This window comes from Hemiscyllium ocellatum, chromosome 7 (assembly GCF_020745735.1).
Source record: "Hemiscyllium ocellatum isolate sHemOce1 chromosome 7, sHemOce1.pat.X.cur, whole genome shotgun sequence".
NCBI lineage: Eukaryota > Metazoa > Chordata > Chondrichthyes > Orectolobiformes > Hemiscylliidae > Hemiscyllium > Hemiscyllium ocellatum.
This window is the reverse complement of record NC_083407.1, coordinates 99,473,305-99,491,787: the sequence shown is the minus strand read 5'-3', so window position 1 is coordinate 99,491,787 and position 18,483 is coordinate 99,473,305. Positions and strand designations below refer to the sequence as shown.

The following is an 18,483-nucleotide window of genomic DNA, read 5'->3' as shown; positions in this document are numbered from 1 at the left end:
GCATAACTCTTTGAACTTTGTGTCCCAGGTAGACAGGGTGGTTAAAAAGGTGTTTAGCACACTTGCCTTCCATTGCTCTGACCTTTGAGTGTCAACGTTGGGACATCATGTTGAGGATGGATAGCCTGGGACTTTTTTCACTGGAACGTAAGAGTTTGAGGGGTTCATCAGGTTTGTAAAATCATGAGGGGCATAGATAACGTGAATAGCAAAGTTCAAAACGGGAAGTGCGTATTTTTCAGGTGAGAGCAGAAAGTTTTAGAAAAGGACACAAAAGGCAACTTTTTACACAGAGGGTGGTTCGTGTGTGGAATGACCTGCCAGAGGAAGTGATGGAGGCTGGTACAGTTACAACAACATTGAAAAGACGTTTGGATAAGTACATGAACTGGAAAGGTTTGGAGGGCTATGGGCCAGGTGCAGGCAGGTGGGACTAGTTTAGTTTGGGATTATGGTCAGCGTGGACTGGTTGGACTGAAGGGTCTGTTTCCACGCAATATGATTTTCACCCACAGCAATGGTGTTGTATCTTAACTCACATCTGAAATGGATGAGCAAGTCACTCAGATGTAGGGTAATTAGGGATGGGCAACAAATATTGGTCTTACCTGTAACACCCACATCCTGTGAAAGAATGGAATTTGAATAGCCAGCATTTAAACAGGCCATTTGGCCCAACCAGTCTGTGCTTGCCTTTATACTCAACTTGATCCTTGTCCTGTCCTTTATGAGATAAAAACACTCTGTAATCCCTTCCAATCTGCCAAGCTTCCCCTGAAGAAGGGCTCATGCCCAAAACGTCGATTCTCCTGCTCCTTGGATGCTGCCTGACCTGCTGCGCTTTTCCAGCAACACATTTTCAGTTCCCCTTAAATGTGTCAATTCCCTTCAACCAGACCCCATGGCAGTAAGTTCGACATTTTGCCCCCTCTCTGGTCAAAGATGTTTCTCCTGAATTCACTCTTCTGGATTATAAGACTACAGGGCATATTTTCAAGGTGAGAGGAGAAAGATGTTAAAAACACATGAGGGGCAATTATTTTAACAGAGAGTGGTGCACGCATCGAATGAACTTCAAGAGGATGTAGAATCACAGAATCCCTATAGTGTGGAAATAGGGCATTCGGCCCAACAAATCCACATCAACCCTCCGTAGAGTAACCCAACCAGACCCATTCTCCATATTTACCCGTGACTAATACACTTAAACTACATATCCCTGAACATCTGGGCAAATTAGCATAGTCAATTCACCTAGCCTGCACACCTTTGGACTGTGGGAGGAAATCCTGCGCAGACACGGGGAGAACATGCAAACTCCACACAGACAATCACCAGAGGCTGGATTCAAACCCAGGTCCCTGGCGTTGTGAGGCAGCATTGCTAATCACTGAGCCACCATGCTGCCCAGCTACAACTGGGTACAGTTACAACATTTAAAAGACATTTGGATAAGTACATGAATAGCAAAGGTTTGGAGGGATATGGGCTAGGAGCGGGGAGGTAGGACTAGTTCAGTTTGGGATAACGGTTGGCATGCACTGGTTGGATCGAAGGGTCTGCTTCTGCGCGGTATAACTCGATGACTCAGCCAAAGAACCAGATGAAGCTGATGGGCTGAATGGTCTCCTGTTGCACTATGAGATTCAGATTGCATCGAAAGGGACAAGATTGTGAAATATCGTAGCTTTCCAAAAAAAAACGGACAGAATGAGAGAAGCCTTTCTTCCATGCCACCTGCTCTCACTCAGAACTGAAGACAAGGGGGGTCCTTCAGAAGGCAGGCTGAGGAACTGCCTGTCGTCTCTCTCTCTTTCTCTCTTGCTGTGACATAGCTGAGATTACCAAGAGAGTTTGGTTTTGGACCGGACAATCTGGTTTGTGAGTAGGCTGCCCGGAAACTTTATATTTTTTTTAAAAACAGAGAGAGTGAGAAGTCTGTTGTGTATTTTTTTTTAAAATAGCAAGTCTGTCTTTCTCTCTTACGCATTTAAAGCTGACTGGGCAAAACATGAGGAAAAGGCATTAGGATTCCAACTGGGCTCCCACCTCCTGCCCTTCCCCAGTGCTGGTCTGGAATCTTGGCAGCAGTCCGCGAGGCTTGTGTACATTAATTATATGTCTCTCACACACAACAGAGACTCCACTTCCTCTCCTGTGGTCTGATGTTCTCCCCCATGCTCCATGGTTCTGTCTCACCAGAACTCCTCACCACCCTCACCAGCCAGGGTTATTTTAAAAATACAGGGCCAGTTTAAAATAGCCGGCTGCCTATTGTTAGCTTCCTGGCAAGGTGGCTGTGATTTGTGACTGGGAGGCACTAGGGGCGTACAAACGCAGGGGTGGAGGAGATGGATTCTGTTCAGCCCTTCATGTCTTTTCCGCCATTTCAACAGATCGTGACTCATCTGTCCCTCAGCTTCCTGCCCCTGCCTCATTCCAGAATCCCTTAACACCCTGACCCAACCAAATTCCATCCGGTGTGGTTTCCAACCTGACAGCCAGCTCCCTCTGTAATCTTTGGGATGAGAGCGTCCCCAAGGTTCCATTCCTCTTTATGGGCGAGTGGGATCAGAAGCGGGCCATTCAGCCCATTGAGTCTGCGCTGCCATTCTGGTCTGATAGCCCTCAGCTCCGCTCTCTCACCTTTTTCCTATAATTCCCTTGCATCCCCTTCCTGATTAAATATCCATCTTGGTCATGACTATATTTCACAACATGACCTGGACAGCCCTCTGTGGTATAGAGACCACACATTCACTGCCCTCTGGAAAAAGACATTCCTCCTCACCTCTGACCCCTTATTCCGAGATTACGCCCTCGGAAGAAACGTTTCCTGCTATCAGGCCTGAAGGACTTTGCTCTCGCCTAGACATGCCCCACCACAGGAAATATTCCTATTGACCCCATCAAATCTTGATCTCCTCAGTTTTCCGGAGTCAAGGGGACACACCCTATCCCTAGCTGCAAGCTTTGGCTCCATAGCGTTACTATGGGGACTGTTGCCATGGAAACCAGAGACCCTCATGGTGCGCAGGGCCCATGCAGGTGAGGCCACTGATGTGGGTCCCCTCCCCAAACCATTCAGTCTGCAGCAGGGGCCTAGGCCTGTTGCTATCTCCCGTCTTTTCCCTGCATCCATCCCTGCAAATGGGCCGGAAACAGGTTGCTCCCCGTGGGAAGCATGGCACCTGTCCTCCTGGTCTGGGCTTCCCATCAAACATGAAGCCAATGGGCAGGGCAGCAAAATGCACCAATTCAAGGTGAGGTGCCAGCATAGAAACTTGCTTACTGCCACCTCCAACAGGAGGGAGAGTGGGGTGATCATGAATTGTGACGCCCGCTCCCAAAAATGGGTGGAAATCCACTCTTAGGCTGGCACGGTGGCTAGCACTGCTGCCTCACAGTGCCAGGGACCCAGGTTCTATTCCAGCTTCAGGCTGTGTGCAGTTTGCATGTTCTCCCCATGTCTGCATGGGTTTGCTCCTACAGTCTAAAGGTGTGGATTGAACATGCTAAATTGCCCGTAGTGTCCAGGGATGTGCAGACTACGTGAATTAGCCAAGGGAAAATGCAGGGTTACAGGGCTAGATCTGGGTGGGAAGTTTTCAGAGGGTGAGTACAGACCCGACGGGCCAAGTGGCCTCTTTTGCCCTTTAGGGATTCTAGCTCCACTTTTCTCCAGACATCAAAAGGAGGTCAAGCCCATCAAAATTCAACAAAATTCAGCAGGTTCGACCTCCCCTCAATGAGACTTCGAAACGGAAACTCCAGCTATTAGCAGCTAAACATGTCCATCAAGCCTTGCACGCTGTCAATGAAAAGCCTGTAAAAATATCCTATCCATGGACATCCCAATCAATTGGCACAAGAGAGACATTTCGATGGAGTGAAACATCCACTCGTTGCAGAAATGTTTAAAACATCACAATGAACGATCAACTGAAGAAAACGTTTTGCTGCACACATCAGACCTGGACACAAGGAATAACACATCTTTTACCCCTTGTTGATAATGCAGAGCACCTCCAGACTGTGGCTGATCATTCAAGGACAAGACATCAGCTGGTGTATTGTGTACAGCTGTGGGCACATTATGGGAAAATATGAATGAGGAGCAGAAGTGATTTACAAGAATAGTTCCAGAAATGTGTAACTTTGGTTGATGAGGGTAGATTGAAGGAGCTGGGGCTGTTCTCCTTGGAGAGAAGGAGGCTGAGAGGAGAGTTGGTTGATTAAAAATTCTGTACTGGTTGGAGTAGATAGGGAGAAGATGTTCCCATATACAATGTATAGGAGTTGGGAGGTCATGTTGCAGCTGTACAGGACATTTTCGAAATATTGAGTGCAGTTCTGGTCTCCCTCCTATCGGAAGGATGTTGTGAAACTTGAAAGGGTTCACAAAAGGTTTACAAGGATGTTGGCAGGGTTCAAGCTAAAGGTAGAGGCTGAATAGGCTGGGGATGTTTTCCCTGGAGGGTTGAAGGGATGAGTTTATAGAGGTTTGTAACATCATGGGGAGCATGAATAGGGTGAATAATCAAGGTCTTTTCCTCAGGATAGAGAAGTCCGGAACTACAGGGTGTAGGTGTAGGGCGAGAGGGGAAAGATTTAAAAGTGACCTAACAGAGAACTTTTTCACACACAGGGTGGTCAGTGTGTAAAATGAGCTGCCAGAGGAAGTGGTGGAGGCTGGTACAATTGCAACATTTAAAAGGGCATCTGGATGGGTATATGAATAGGAAGGGTTTGGAGGGACATGGGCCGGGTGCTGGCAAATGGGACTAGATTAATTTAGGATATCAGGTTGGCATGGATGAGTTGCGCCGAAGGGTCTGTGTCTGTGTTGTACATCTCTTCCAATCTTTTCCGTCAGACAAAAGATACCAACAGATTCAAGAACAGCTTCTTCCCTTGCTGTTATTCAACTTCTGAGTGGACATCTCAAATTTTAAATGTCATGTTAATCTTGCTGTTTGTGCACCTTCTCTGCAGCTGTAACACTGTATTCCTCACTCTGTTCGATTACCCCTAATTATTGTGACAATAATAAATCAAAAGCCAATTTTAAAATGGCCCAATTTTATTCCCTGCAAGGAGAATTGCCTTTTATCAAATCAATAGTTTCCTACAGTCCTGGGCAGAGCAGTTGCCACACCAAGCTGGGACAAATTCGGATACAATGCTTTCTATGGTGCATCTATAAAATTGGGAGATGTTCCTCTGGACATGCCAAGTTTCCTTAGCTTCCTGAGGAAGTACAGGAGTTGGGGGGATGGCATATAATCAGAATTAGGTTTTACTGTCATGTGTACTCACATACAGGAACACCGGCGTGAAAAGTGTACAAAGTCACCCTTCTGTGGCACCATCTTTAAATACAAGTTGAGAATTAAACAAAAGAAACAGTCAAAAGAAATAGAAAAGCTTCCAGATCTTAAAATCCATGTTTAAAAGGAAAGGAAAAACATTTCAGATTTTAAAGTTTTATCTGCCTGGGGCCTACCCCTGGCCTGGAGTTTGGGTCAGCCTACCCCTGGCACATGCTCTGCTGATCGCCTCTGATGCCTCCACTGTCGCCACCAATTACCAGAACAAGCCACCTCTGTTGTAGCAGCTAATTGGGTGAAAGTAACATCCAGTGGGTGTAAAAATTAGGTAGGGGTAATTCCACTGTATTTTAATTTGGGGAGAAAGGGGTTGTGTTTTAAATAAGGCAAGTATAACATTGGATGCAGTTTTAAATTGAAGGGGATCAAAATTTGTCAGGAATAGAGTTGCTGTGTTGAAAATCAGCTTAAAACTGAACACATTTAAAATGGGGGTGTGATAGAAAATTGGACAGCAATGAGATACTCTCTCCACACCCAGTCTTTGCACTATACACTTCACACTCAGATTTCAACTGTTTTTTGGGTATTAGTCCCACTTTGTATCACTTTTTCCAATGTTTCTGAGAACTAATTAATTTCTTTTTGGATATTCCTATGACTTATTCCCTTACATTGATGCAGCTGTGTTCATTTGAATAATCTACGGTTCCCGGAGATGAATCCTGGGTGATTATAAGCTCTGGGAGAAAGCGAGGACTGCAGATGCTGGAGATCAGAGTTGAAAAGTGTGGTGCTGGAAAAGCACAGCAGGTCAGGCAACATCCAAGGAGCAGGAGAATCGACGTTTCGGGCATAAGCCCTTCATCAGGAATTGCATTTTCTCCCTGTGTCTGCGTGGGTTTCCTCCGGGTGCTCCGGTTTCCTCCCACAGTCCAAAAATGTGCAGCTTAGGTGAATTGGCCATGCTAACTTGCCCATAGAGTTAGGTGCAGGGGTAAATTTAGGGGAATGGGTCTGGGTGGGTGCGATTCGGTGGGTCGGTGTGGACTTGTTGGGCCGAAGGGCCTGTTTCCACACTGTAAGTAATCTAATCTAATCTAATTGGTAATTTCCTACTGAAATAATTTCCTGTAATTGAAATGCAGTAAGTTAATTCTTCATCTTGTTTTAAGCATAAAGCTGTACTTCTAAATGAAAACACTTGAAAAAAACTAAAACGGGACTCGAAACAGATTGACACAAATGCTGAGTCGTTGGAGCACTGAAAAACCTGGCTGAAAGGGTTAATGGCACCTGGCAGGCTGGTATTGAGCTGGGCAACCCTGGCCAGTACTCATGACTCAAACAGCGTGACAGAAGCAGATTGTCTGATCACTATTGTATGGCTTCAAAAAGTGCTTTGAGTGTCTGAGACATCATGAGGCTATAGGAATGCAAGTACTTCACTTCATCCCTTAAGCCACTCTGTGCTACCAGGGAATGCCTCCTGTATCATCACAGCATGACGCTGCATGTCAGGACGCCCTACCTACCCCTTCAAGGTAGTTCATTCACAGTGTGGAAACAGGCCATGCGGCCCAACAAATCCATACCGACCCCCTCCTACCCAGGATCTCCCACTCCCCCACTCCATCCCTGCTAGTCCCACGTCCAATCCACCTCTGGACTGTGGGAAGAAAGCGGACCAAACCCCACAGAGAGACGGGGAGAATGTGCTAACCCCGAGAGGGATGGAATCGAGCCCCGGGGAGGGGGGCTTCCTGGGACTCTCCTGGTGCTAACGTGCTGCCCCGAAGTCCCTCCCCAACACAGCATGCTGAAGCACCCCCATCCCAGGCCATCACACTCTCATGCAACTGAACTGCACACTCGACTCACCCAAAAATTAAAAAAAAGCAAGTCTTATATAAGCAAAACAAACTCCAAACCCAGGAGGGTCAGGGCTTCAAGTGGAACAGAAATTGCTGAAAACAGCGAGCAGTGGAGAGAAATCTGCCTTAATGTTTCGTGTCCAGTGACCCTTCCTCAGACTTTTAAGTAGAAGTGGCTCAGTTAAACTTCCCTCCTCCTCCTCCAGATGATCGCAATGTCACAAACAGTTAGGAGACATGAGCTGCTGCAGCAGTCAGTGTGGTGCTCCCTGGTATATGTAGTACAGCGGTATGTGCTGAACCAGGGTCTAGTGGGCTGATGGACTCCAAATCCCAGCTTGCTTTGTGCAAAAAAAAGTAAAGGCTTGTGGGAACTATGTAAAAAGAAGGAGTTTAAGTAAAGTCAAATGGTTTTACCACAAGCCACAGAGTTGGAGGCGGGGGAAGTCTCCGCTTATAATCGATGCCCAGGCTCTGGGAGTTCTGCAGACTCTCCTAAGTCTCAGCAAGATAGAAGAGGGGCGCTCCTTGTTTTGTACATGGCATACGTTCTGTGCAGCGGATCTAGGTACCACCACCAGCAGAGAAGGGGATCAGCTACCGCGAAGGAATTTCAGTTTCAGGGGAGTTGGGGTTCAGTCTTGTCTTGAGTCTGGGAGCACTTAGGGAGACTGCATTCTGAGTTCAGCTCCCGGGGAAAAGTGTTCAACCTCAGAGATAGATAGAGAGAGAGAAGGGTTGGGGAGGGCAGACCCAGCAACCAGGGCCGTGTTAAACACAGACAGACAGCAAGCCATGGACCCCGAAGTCCCAGAGAAAACGCAGCAGCAGCAGCAGCAGCCCGGGGAGTGCTGGCGGTTCTCTGTCCTGTACCTGTGCTTTTATGGGTTCATGGTTCAGATTAAACCAGCGGAAAGCTTCATCACCCCTTACCTACTGGGTCCGGACAAAAACTTCACCAGGGAACAGGTGAGTCAGGAATCCGTAAAACGAACGGGCTCCTGTGCTTTAAAAAAAACACTAAATAGCTGGCTATCAATTATGGTTCACACTCCAGTGAGGCACACTTTACCACAGTGGCGCCTCATCAATGCAGCTTGTTGTTAAATGATAACGGGGTTGCCGCTGGTGATGGAGCTCAGGCTGGAGTTTTGGGGCGAGGAAATGGAAAGTTGAAACCCAACAAGGGTTGGAAGAATTTTTTTTGTGTGAGTGCAGAGCTGCTCATGCCTAATGAGTACTGGCCGCTGTTCTTCAGGGACAGTTACACTGGAGAAATACTACTCAGGATTGTTTATTGTTTCAACAAATGAAAGATTTGTCCTTTGCGACCTCGGGATATTCCATTTTTAAAAAAAAGCCAGTAAAATATTTTCTGAAATGTACCTATTCTTGTAAGAGAAGAAATATAGTAACCAGTTTGCTGGTAACAGGTTTCCACAGTGTGCTGATGACTCTGTAATATTTCTGTGAGATTGGATTTGAGGGACACGTTTTGGTCAGGACTCCAGAGAGAATTCCCCTGCTCTTTATGGAAGTTTGCATTCGTTTTAACTTATTACTGTCACATCTACCTAGGTAGAGTGAAAAGTTTTGTTTTGTGTGCAGTACAGGCAGAGCATTCCATACAAATCTGGTAGGGTGATTGTACTCCTCGCTGTTTTCAATGTTATGGCTGCACACAGAGAGTGAGATCAACATTTAAATGTAAAATTTGAGATTCAGATACGGAAGGGAATAAGCTATTCTTGAATTTGTTGGTGTGTGTGTGTGTGTGTTTTAAGCTCTTGTATCTTCAGCCTGACGGAAGAGATTAAAATGGGGGTGGGAGGGGTCTTTGATGTTGGCTGCCTTCCTGAGGTGCTGGGAAGTATAAACAGAGTCTGTGGATGAAAGGTTGGTTTGCATGATGGACTGGGCTGTGTTCACAACTTCCTGTCATCTCCTGCAGTCCTGAGCAGAGCAGATGCCATACCAAGCTGTGATGCCTCTGGATACAATACTTTCTATGGTGTGTCTAAACAAAATGGGTAAGAGCCCTTGTGGACATGCCGAATTTCCTTAGCTTCTTGAGCTAATAGAGGTGTCATTGTGCTTTCCTGACTGTAGCGGCTACGTGGGTAGACCAGGATAGATTGTTGGTGATAATCACTCCCAGGAACCTGACGCACTCCACCATCTCCACCTCAGCACCTGATGATGTCAACATTTGCAGGGGAGGGCACGCCAAGCCTTCTCACCTAAAAGTCAGCACCTCTGACAAGACAGCATTCTAGATTAGATTCCCTACAGTGTGGAAACAAGCCCTTCAGCCCTACAAGCCCACACCAACCCTCCGAAGAGTAGCCCACCCAGACCCATTTCCCTCTAACTAATGCACCTAACACTCTGGGCAATTTAGCATGGCCAATTCACCTGACCTGCACATCTTTGGACTGTTCTCTCAGTACTCCAGGCCCTGGAGCATGATATACAAACTTCTGGGTTAGGGTTGGGGTGAACAGACTCCTGAACATCATGTGCCAAAGATCGTCTTCAGCTGGGTTCCAGCTCTACAGGTGCCTTCCAGTCTCCTGTTCCTGTTTGGTTTTTTTTTGCAAATTCTGTTTTCTGTTGGATTGATGGAGAGAGTGTTAAAGCTTTCATTTGTAAGATGTGTCATAGAAATAATTAGTACAGTAACTGAGGGAATTGATTGACGCTCTGTGATCATTATGTACTGTCCATTAGTATACTGCCAGTGTGTCTAACCTGGGTCTCTCGTGTTCTCTCCTCCACTTGTTCTGATAAGCTGCTTCTTTGACCATACTCTTGACTATACCTCGGTATCTCCTTGTATGACCTCATTGTCACAATGAATTTGATCATGCACCTATGAACAAGCTTTGAGGTTGCTCACAGTAAAGGCGCTAAATAGAGTCATGCAGCACAGAAACATGTACAAGTGCAAGTTGTTGTTGTCTATCCATATGTGACCAGTCCAGTTTACAGTTTGGACATTTTAGTCCTTTGCCTTATTCCCAGTCAGTGTCTTTGCCCTGCACCTTTTACAGGTCATGGATGATGGGGGGGGCGGGGAGAGAAAGGGTTGTGTGTGTGTGTTTGAGCTTGAACAGTGAGGTAACAACCAGATGATCTGTTTTTAGTGAGGGGTAAACACCTTGGGGATAATTCCTCCCCACCCTGTCATTCTTCCATTTAACAGCATTGGGTGATCACCCAGTACTGACCCTGGATTACCAGCCTGGACTACATACTGAACTGTCTGGAGTAGGGCATGAACCTGTGAACATCACCACTCTGAGTTGTGTGTGCTAAAAGGTACAACTATCTCTTGCCTGAAGTCCCAGTTCAAACTGGCACATTCTTGCAGCAGACTCAGGAGAGAGCTACGTTTTTTCAGGCCTTTCTCTGCAGCGATGTCCTGGGGCTATCATTGGTGTGAATTATCTACAGTTTTACCTCCTATAACCACCACTGCTCTGCAAAATGTGGGATCTCCTCCAATCATTCGAGCAATTTATGATGCTGTATCACCTCAAAATCCTGCTGGGCCTAGACAGAGTCACTGGGGAAACATTTTCCTACTTGGTGAAAGCACAGCGAATGAAAGGGCACTGCTTTTTAAAGTAACTACCAAAAGAAGCAAAAGGACTAACTTTTTGAGTGGTTAGGTTCTGGAATGCATTACCTGGGAATCATAGAGATGTACAGCATGGAAACAGACCCTTCAGTCCAACCTGTCCTTGCCGAGCAGATATCCCAACCCAATCTAGTCCCACCTGCCAGCACCCGGTCCGTATCCCTCCAAACCCTTCCTATTCATGTACCCATCCAAATGCCTCTTAAATGTTGTAATTGTACCAGCCTCCACCACATCCTCTGGCAGCTCATTCCATACACATACCACCCTCTGTGTGGAAAAGGTTGTCCCTTAGCTCTCTTTTATATCTTTCCCCTCTTTCCCCTAAACCCTCTAGTTCTGGACTCCCCCATCCCAGGGAAAATACTTTGTCTATTTATCCTACCCATGCCCCTCATGATTTTATAAACCTCTATAAGATCACCCCTTAGCCTCTGATGCTCCAGGGAAAACAGCTTTAGCCTATTCAAACTCTCCCTATAGCTTAAATCCTCCAACTCTGGCAACATCTTTGTCAATCTTTTCTGAAACCTTTCAAGTTTCACAACATCTTTCCAATAGGAAGGAAACCAGAGTTGCACATAATATTCCAAAAGTGACCTAACCAGTGTCATGTATAGCCACAACATGATCCCAACTCCTGTACTTAATAAAGGAAAGCATACCAAACGCCACCTTCACTATCCTATCTACCCATGAACCTGCACTCCAAGGTCTCTGTGTTCAGCAGTACTCCCTAGGACCTTACCATTAAGTGTATAAGTCCTGATAAGATTTGCTTTCCCAAAATGCAGCAACTTGCATTTATCTGAATTAAACTCCATCTGCCACATCTCAGCCCATTGGCCCATCTGGTCCAGATCCTGTTGTAATCTAAGGTAACCCTCTTCACTATCCACTACATCTCCAATTTTGGTGTCAGCTGCGAACTTATTAACTGTAGCTCTTATGTGAGTAACCATGACAACGAACCTAATTCTAAATTCTTCCCACCTTCTGTACAGCGGTTCAACAAGTAAATCCAGTCCTGATGTCATAGAGTCATAGAGATGTACAGCACAGAAACAGACCCTTCGGTCCAACCCATCCATGCCGACCAGATATCACAACCCAATCTAGTCCCACCTGCCAGCACCCGGCCCATATCCCTCCAAACCCTTCGTATTCTTATACACATCCAAATGCCTCTTAAATGTTGCAATTGTACTAGCCTCCACCACATCCTCTGGCAGCTCATTCCATACACGTACCACCTTCTGCGTGAAAAAGTTGCCCTTTAGGTCTCTTTTCTATCTTTCCCCTCCCACCCTAAACCTATGCCCTCTAGTTATGGACTCCCAGACCCCAGGGAAAAGACTTTGATTATTTACCCTATCCATGCCCCTTATAATTTTGTAAACCTCTATAAGGTTACCCCTCAGCCTCTGACGTTCCCGGGAAAACAGCCCCAGCCTGTTCAGCCTCAACCCTATAGCTCAGATCCTCCAACCCTGGCAACATCCTTGTAAATCTTTTCTGTGCTGAATAAACCCAACTCAAGGCCCAGGTTTGAAATTTTAAAAAAAACATTTGCAAATAGGGGAGGCCATTCAGTCCATCTGCTTCGTGGTACTGCCTAAAGTTACAGCCTCCCCTCTCCAGAATCGGTGTGTGTTGCCCCAGTTTAGACCTGAATTTACTGCTTGATCGATTTGTCCCCCGCAGGGGCTTGTTTTTGACTAAAGTTGCTGTCACCTTTTTAACGCTTCAAAGGCGCTCCGGCTTAAACATTTCCATGCTGACTGCGTCTCCCAGGCCACTCTATAGGAGGTTCCATCTTCTATCCTTTCAAGAGCTGAGGGTCAAGGAACTGTCGCTGAGGTGGGCGAGCGCTAACACTCCGTTCCCTCTCTGGAGGTGTTCAAATCCTCCTGCATCCAGCTGAGCACCATCTCTCCTTGCTGATGTTCCCAGTTGCTACACCAGCAGAGTTATTAAATCATCCACGTTCTGTTGCTCCATTTTATTTTTTAAAATGGAGACCAGGAGATTCCTTTCCCCCCCCCCCCCCCCCCCCCCCCCAAATTTGTCTCTTAACCCATTATCACTGGCATGATCATCCCATAACACTGGGTTTGTGGGATCTTGCTGTGCCTTTCCAGTGCTGGAATGCTGGCGATGTTTCACGAAAGGTGGTACGTTGGCTGGAAAGAGCTTTCAGGCCCCCTAAGAGCCTACTATGTGAAGGAATTTATTTTCTGCCTGTCTTAATTATTAAATATGGATTGTGTTTTTTTCTTCTTTATTAGCAGTGTGCGAATTGGCAGGTTGGGGTCCTGATGTGCCACTACTATAGCTTTGAAGTTGTACTAATCCTATTGTCGAGTAAAAAGTGAGGACTGCAGATGCTGGAGATCAGAGCTGAAAATGTGTTGCTGGTTAAAGCGCAGCAGGTTAGGCAGCATCCAAGGAGCAGGAGATTCGACGTTTCGGGCCAGAGCCCTTCATCAGGAATCAGGAATCCTGATGAAGGGCTGTGGCCCGAAACGTCGAATTTCCTGTTCCTTGGATGCTGCCTAACCTGCTGTGCTAATCCTATTGTCATCGGCTTTTTAAGAATCCCCCCCCCCCCCACCTCCGTGCAGTTAAGAAAAATAAGCTGCACGCCCTCCTCCTGGATTATGTTCCAGCTTCATTAGTGGCTCCATGGGTGTTCTCCCACTCTCCATTTTAGATGGAAATGACGAGCACGGCTTGTACTCATCAAAACGTACACCAAATGGATTCGCTCAGAAATCCACTACGCTCAGCATCTCCGTTCCACTTGAGCAACATCACACTTTCTATCCCCTTTCTCATTCACTGGCGTTTCCCTTTTGTCTTTGGTTTAAAAAAAGATAAAGTCCCTCGCAATCCCCTGGATGTATTAACGACCTCCTTTATTTGTACAGGAGCACTTTCTCCCTGCCAAGCTCCTTCATAATTGGATGTAGGAATTGATGCAAGTCAGGAAACCGAGTTGGAACAGATGGGTCACTTTTTTTTTCAGGTTGGCAAGCTGGGATTGCGGCAGACCACGTGAAAGCTTACTAGAACCACAGCTATGTGTAATCCGTCAGTGATTTGAATGAAGGGTTTGTGTTTGATACAGAGTAAAAGCATGCATGTCTTGATGGGCCAAATGGCCTTCAGGTCTGCTCTACTAGTCCTTGACTGGAAGCTCTCTGTCAGGTTATCTCCCCATCCTTTATTTTTCCCTCTATAGAAAATATAGGGTGTGTTTGCTGGGAGTTGGAACCACTCAGTTTTGGTTTCATTTTTGGAAATCTTTTTATAGAGTCACACAGCTTGGAAACAGACCGTTCAGTCCAACTCCTCCATGCCAACCATGTTCCCAAACTAAACTAGTCCCACCTGTCTGTGTTTGGCCTATATCCTTCCAAAACCTTCATATTAATGTACTTACCCAAACGTCTTTCAAACATTGTATCTGTACCTGCATCTGCCACTTTCTCTGGCAGTTAATTCCACACTCAAATCACTCTTTGTTTTAAAAAACATTGCACCTCATGTCCCTTTTGAAACTTTCTCCTCTTGCCTTAAAAATGTGCCCCTAATTTTGAATTTCCACCCCCTCCCCACTTTAGGGAAAAGATCTTTTGTTATTCACCTTACCTATTGACCCTCCTGATTTCATAAATCCCTATAAGGCCACCTCTCAACCTTCTACACTCCAGTGATAAAGTCCCACCCTGTTTTTATAACTCAATGACTCCATTCCCAGCAGCATCGTGGTAAATCTCCCCTAAACCCTCTCCAGCCTCATAACACAGTTCCTGAAATAGGGTGACCAGAACTGGACACAGTACTCCAGAAGAGGCCTCACCAATGTCCTGTACAACCTCAACGTGACGTCACAACGTTTATATCCAAGGTCTGAGCAATAAAGGCATATGTGCTAAATGCCTTCTTAACTACCATGTCTACATGTGACGCAAACTTCAAAGAACAATGTCCCTGAACCCCTAGGTCTCTCTGTTCTACAACACTCCCCAGGGCCTTACCATTAACTAGTCCTGTCTTTGTTTGCTTTACCAAAAGGAATACCTCGCGTTTATCCAACTCAAACTCCATCTGCCACCCCTCAGCCCATTGACCCAACATCTCCTGATCTGTTTTTGAATCGAAGACTGTAAACCACGTTGGCATGTATTTGGAAGATTGTATTTACCTAGTATTCCTGCTGCTACCTGGAGATCTGCCGATGTGATCTACCACCCCAATCTGTCTTAGACCAAGCTCGCACCCATTGCAGCTTGTCCTGATGGCCAGCGTCCTGGGTCAAGCTCTGTTCCCGCTGCTCTCCACTTTGCCATTGAGAACAAAAGACCAAAATGCTTTCTGGATCTCGTCTTTTTAATCTTCTTGCAATTTTAGCACCCCTCCTCCTTTTGCAGATGGAATCTTCAGCTAAGGTATTGGTATCCATGTTTCAAAGGCCTCCATTTTCTTCCACAGATCAGGTTAGACTTGTCCAGCTTTCTGAGGTATGAATATGGTGTCTCCGGAGTATTTTCCTTGTTATGAGCTTGAGATTTGTTAATGTGTACCCTTCACCATTGGAAGGTTTGCTCCTGGCCCTCTCTGTCCGCCTGCTGGCGTCAGTTTTACCTGCACACCCTCTAATATCATTTATTGTATCCGTTGCTCCCGACGCGGTCTCCTCTACATTGGGGAGACTGGATGCCTCCTAGCAGAGCACTTTAGGGAACATCTCGGGACACCCGTATCAATCAATCACACCGCCCTGTGGCCCAACATTTCAACTCCCCCTCCCACTCTGCCAAGGACGTGGAGGTCCTGGGCTTCCTTCACCGCCGTTCCCTCACCACCAGACGCCTGGAGGAAGAATGCCTCATCTTCCGCCTCGGAACACTCCAACCCCAGGGCATCAATGTGGACTTCAACAGTTTCCTCATTTCCCCTTCCCCCACCTCACTCTAGTTCCAAACTTCCAGCTCAGCACTGTCCCCATGACTTGTCCTACCTGCCTATCTTCTTTTCCGCCTATCCACTCCACCCTCCTCTCTGACCTATCACCTTCATCCCACCCCCATCCACCCATTGGACTCTTTGCTACCTTCCCCCACCCTCGTCCCTGACCTATCACCTCCAACCCCACCCCCACACACCTATTGTACTCCATGCTACTTTCTCCCACCTCCTGCCCTCCTCTCACTTATTTCTCCACGCTTCAGGCTCTCTGCCCTAATGAAGGGCTTTTGCCCAAAACGTCGATTTTACTGCTCCTCGGATGCTGCCTGAACTGCTGTGCTCTTCCAGCACCACTAATCCAGAATCTGGTTTCCAGCATCTGCAGTCATTGTTTTTACTGCATTGTAACTACCACCTTGTGCAGAGAATGAGGGGCCTATCGAAGAGACTGTGGGCATTAATGCATTGCTGCCCAGTAGAGCTTTGCCAGGTTCTGTCGGGGTGATGTTCAACAATGGGGGCAGAGATCTGTTCCACAGAGTAGGCCATTCAGCCCTTCGAGCGTGTTCCACTTCTCCTTTGGGTCATGGCTTTTCTTTATTTTCACACTCTTTCTCTTTTCAACAGCCTTTCTCCTCTAAATCCCCTTTATTCACAAAGAAACCCCATCGCTCTCGGCTCTGAGATTTTCAAGCCTCTGCTTTTTGGGAGAGGATTCCAGGTGTTCACTACCTTTTTTTTTCCCCCTTGTGTGTGTGACCAAGTGCTTTATAACGTCACTGCCATTGCCCTAACTTTCATGTTAAGAATACAATTTGTTTTAAAAACATTCTTGACTTTTGCAGCCGAGGAAGTAGGAAAACTAACTATCAATTCATTCAATTGTCGACATCACTTCAACAAGATCACCTCGAATCTCCCATATTTGAGGCAGTCTAGATTTTTTTTTAATATTAAAACCATTCTGTTGTGACCCATCTCTGGAGTAGTTGACACTTGAACCCGAGCTTTTGAGGCCAAAGTATAGAGATATTACTGCTGTACTAATGCTAGTGTGATAAAAGAGCAGAAAATCTTGTATCTTTTTTTTTGACAGCTATGTGTTTGTCAGGCAGGTATTTTTTTGAAACTTTTTTTTCCCCTCAATCTCCTACTGGATGTGAAATAACTGGTATTCCGTCACCAGGTTACCCTTGAGTTAAAAGTAGAGAGTCTTTGACATTGACCCAGCCCCCTCAGAGCCAGCTCTGAGTGTGCAGAACCTCTGACACTCAGGCAGGTTTTATATTTGGCCAGTGCCTGCTCACTCTGCAGGCGCTCCTCAGGGTAGTGTCCTCGGCCCGATCATCTTCAGCTCCTTCATCAATGACCTTCCCGCCATCTTGAGGTCAGAGGTGGGGATGTTCGGCACTGTCCAGCACCATTCGTGACTCCCCAGATACTGGAACAGTCCATGTTCAAATGCAACAACATCCAAAGGGTTTCCAGACTTGGGTTCAAAAGGGACAAGCAACATTTGCGCCTACCCATGTATATATACCAACAGATGTAGTCTGTGAAGCACTGTCTCCCTGACTCATTTCTTACAATAACAACAATAGCCAGACTGCAGAAGTACTTCCATGACCATGAGGGACTGTGGGACATCCTGAGATCTTTGAAGGCGCCATATGAATGCAAGTCAGTATTTGACTCCCCTGTGTCTGAAGGACCTTCTGCAGGAAGTTGGTGGGGGAGGGAAGAGACTTGCATTTGCATGGTGCTTTTCACATCCACAGGTGGTAATGAAGGAAAGGCGGTAGCCAGGTTGTGCGCAAAAAGCCCCCACAACAGTAGCGTGATTTTTAAGTTTAAACTTTATTGTCACTTGTACCCAAGTACAAAAGTACAGTAGCACAGTAAGAGGTTTTCAATGTCCTCACACACAGCACTATCTTAGATACAAGTACCTCGGTACAAAACCTTAACCTGGAAGAAAACAAAGTTAAACATGACTGTCACTCTCTTCTGAGTAAAAACAAAATTAAACATTTGCAGGCTTTCTTAGTGTTAAGGAGGAGAAATGAAGCTAAAAGTTTAAACATTGCAGTATTTCCAGTGATGATGAGAGAGACCATTTCTGTTTATGGGCATTGGGGTGAATCCCACAGCTGGAGACTTAAATGTTGACATGTTGAAGCATCTCTAAACCCTCCGTCGAAACTGGTAGGTCAGCACCTCATCGCTCTTAATGCCTTTATTTCCTCATGACAGAATTTTGTAATGGCTTGCTTCTTGACCTGCTAGGAACAGGGCAGAATATACTGAAACCATAGGGCTCCGATTTTAATAACAGGGAATAGGTTTGTCTTCCTAATGATGGTTGTGGTTAACTAAATACTGTGTGTCTGTTCATCTGCTCCTTGTTGGAAGGAGGGAGAGAGGGCTTGCTGGGATTACACATGTGCCAACGTCATCTGGGATCCTTCACCCTGATCAGCAGGAGAATGCTGGGAAGTGTGGGAGTGTGGTCAATGGGTCAAGACCAGTTGGGCATATCTTTGATCCACTGAGTCATTGTGATTCTGTCAGGATCGTTACGGAATCTGTCACTCTCTCCATAGACTGCTCTGTGGCAGGGGTGGGAGATGGACTTTGGAAATGGAGATTTGTGTGCTGGGAG

The 18,483-nt window shown here is 46.3% G+C and overlaps 1 protein-coding gene across 1 annotated transcript in view; it reads left to right on the top strand.

Moving 5' to 3' along the window:
* Window positions 1-7,924: 7,924 nt before the first annotated feature.
* The window catches only part of slc19a1 (solute carrier family 19 member 1), a 71,102-nt gene continuing 60,543 nt past the window's right edge, over window positions 7,925-18,483 (top strand). Inside the window, exon 1 of the mRNA XM_060828079.1 lies at window positions 7,925-8,173. Within this exon, the coding sequence (XP_060684062.1) occupies window positions 8,000-8,173 (174 nt within the window). The 5' untranslated portion in view covers window positions 7,925-7,999. The remainder of the gene's footprint in view (window positions 8,174-18,483) is intronic.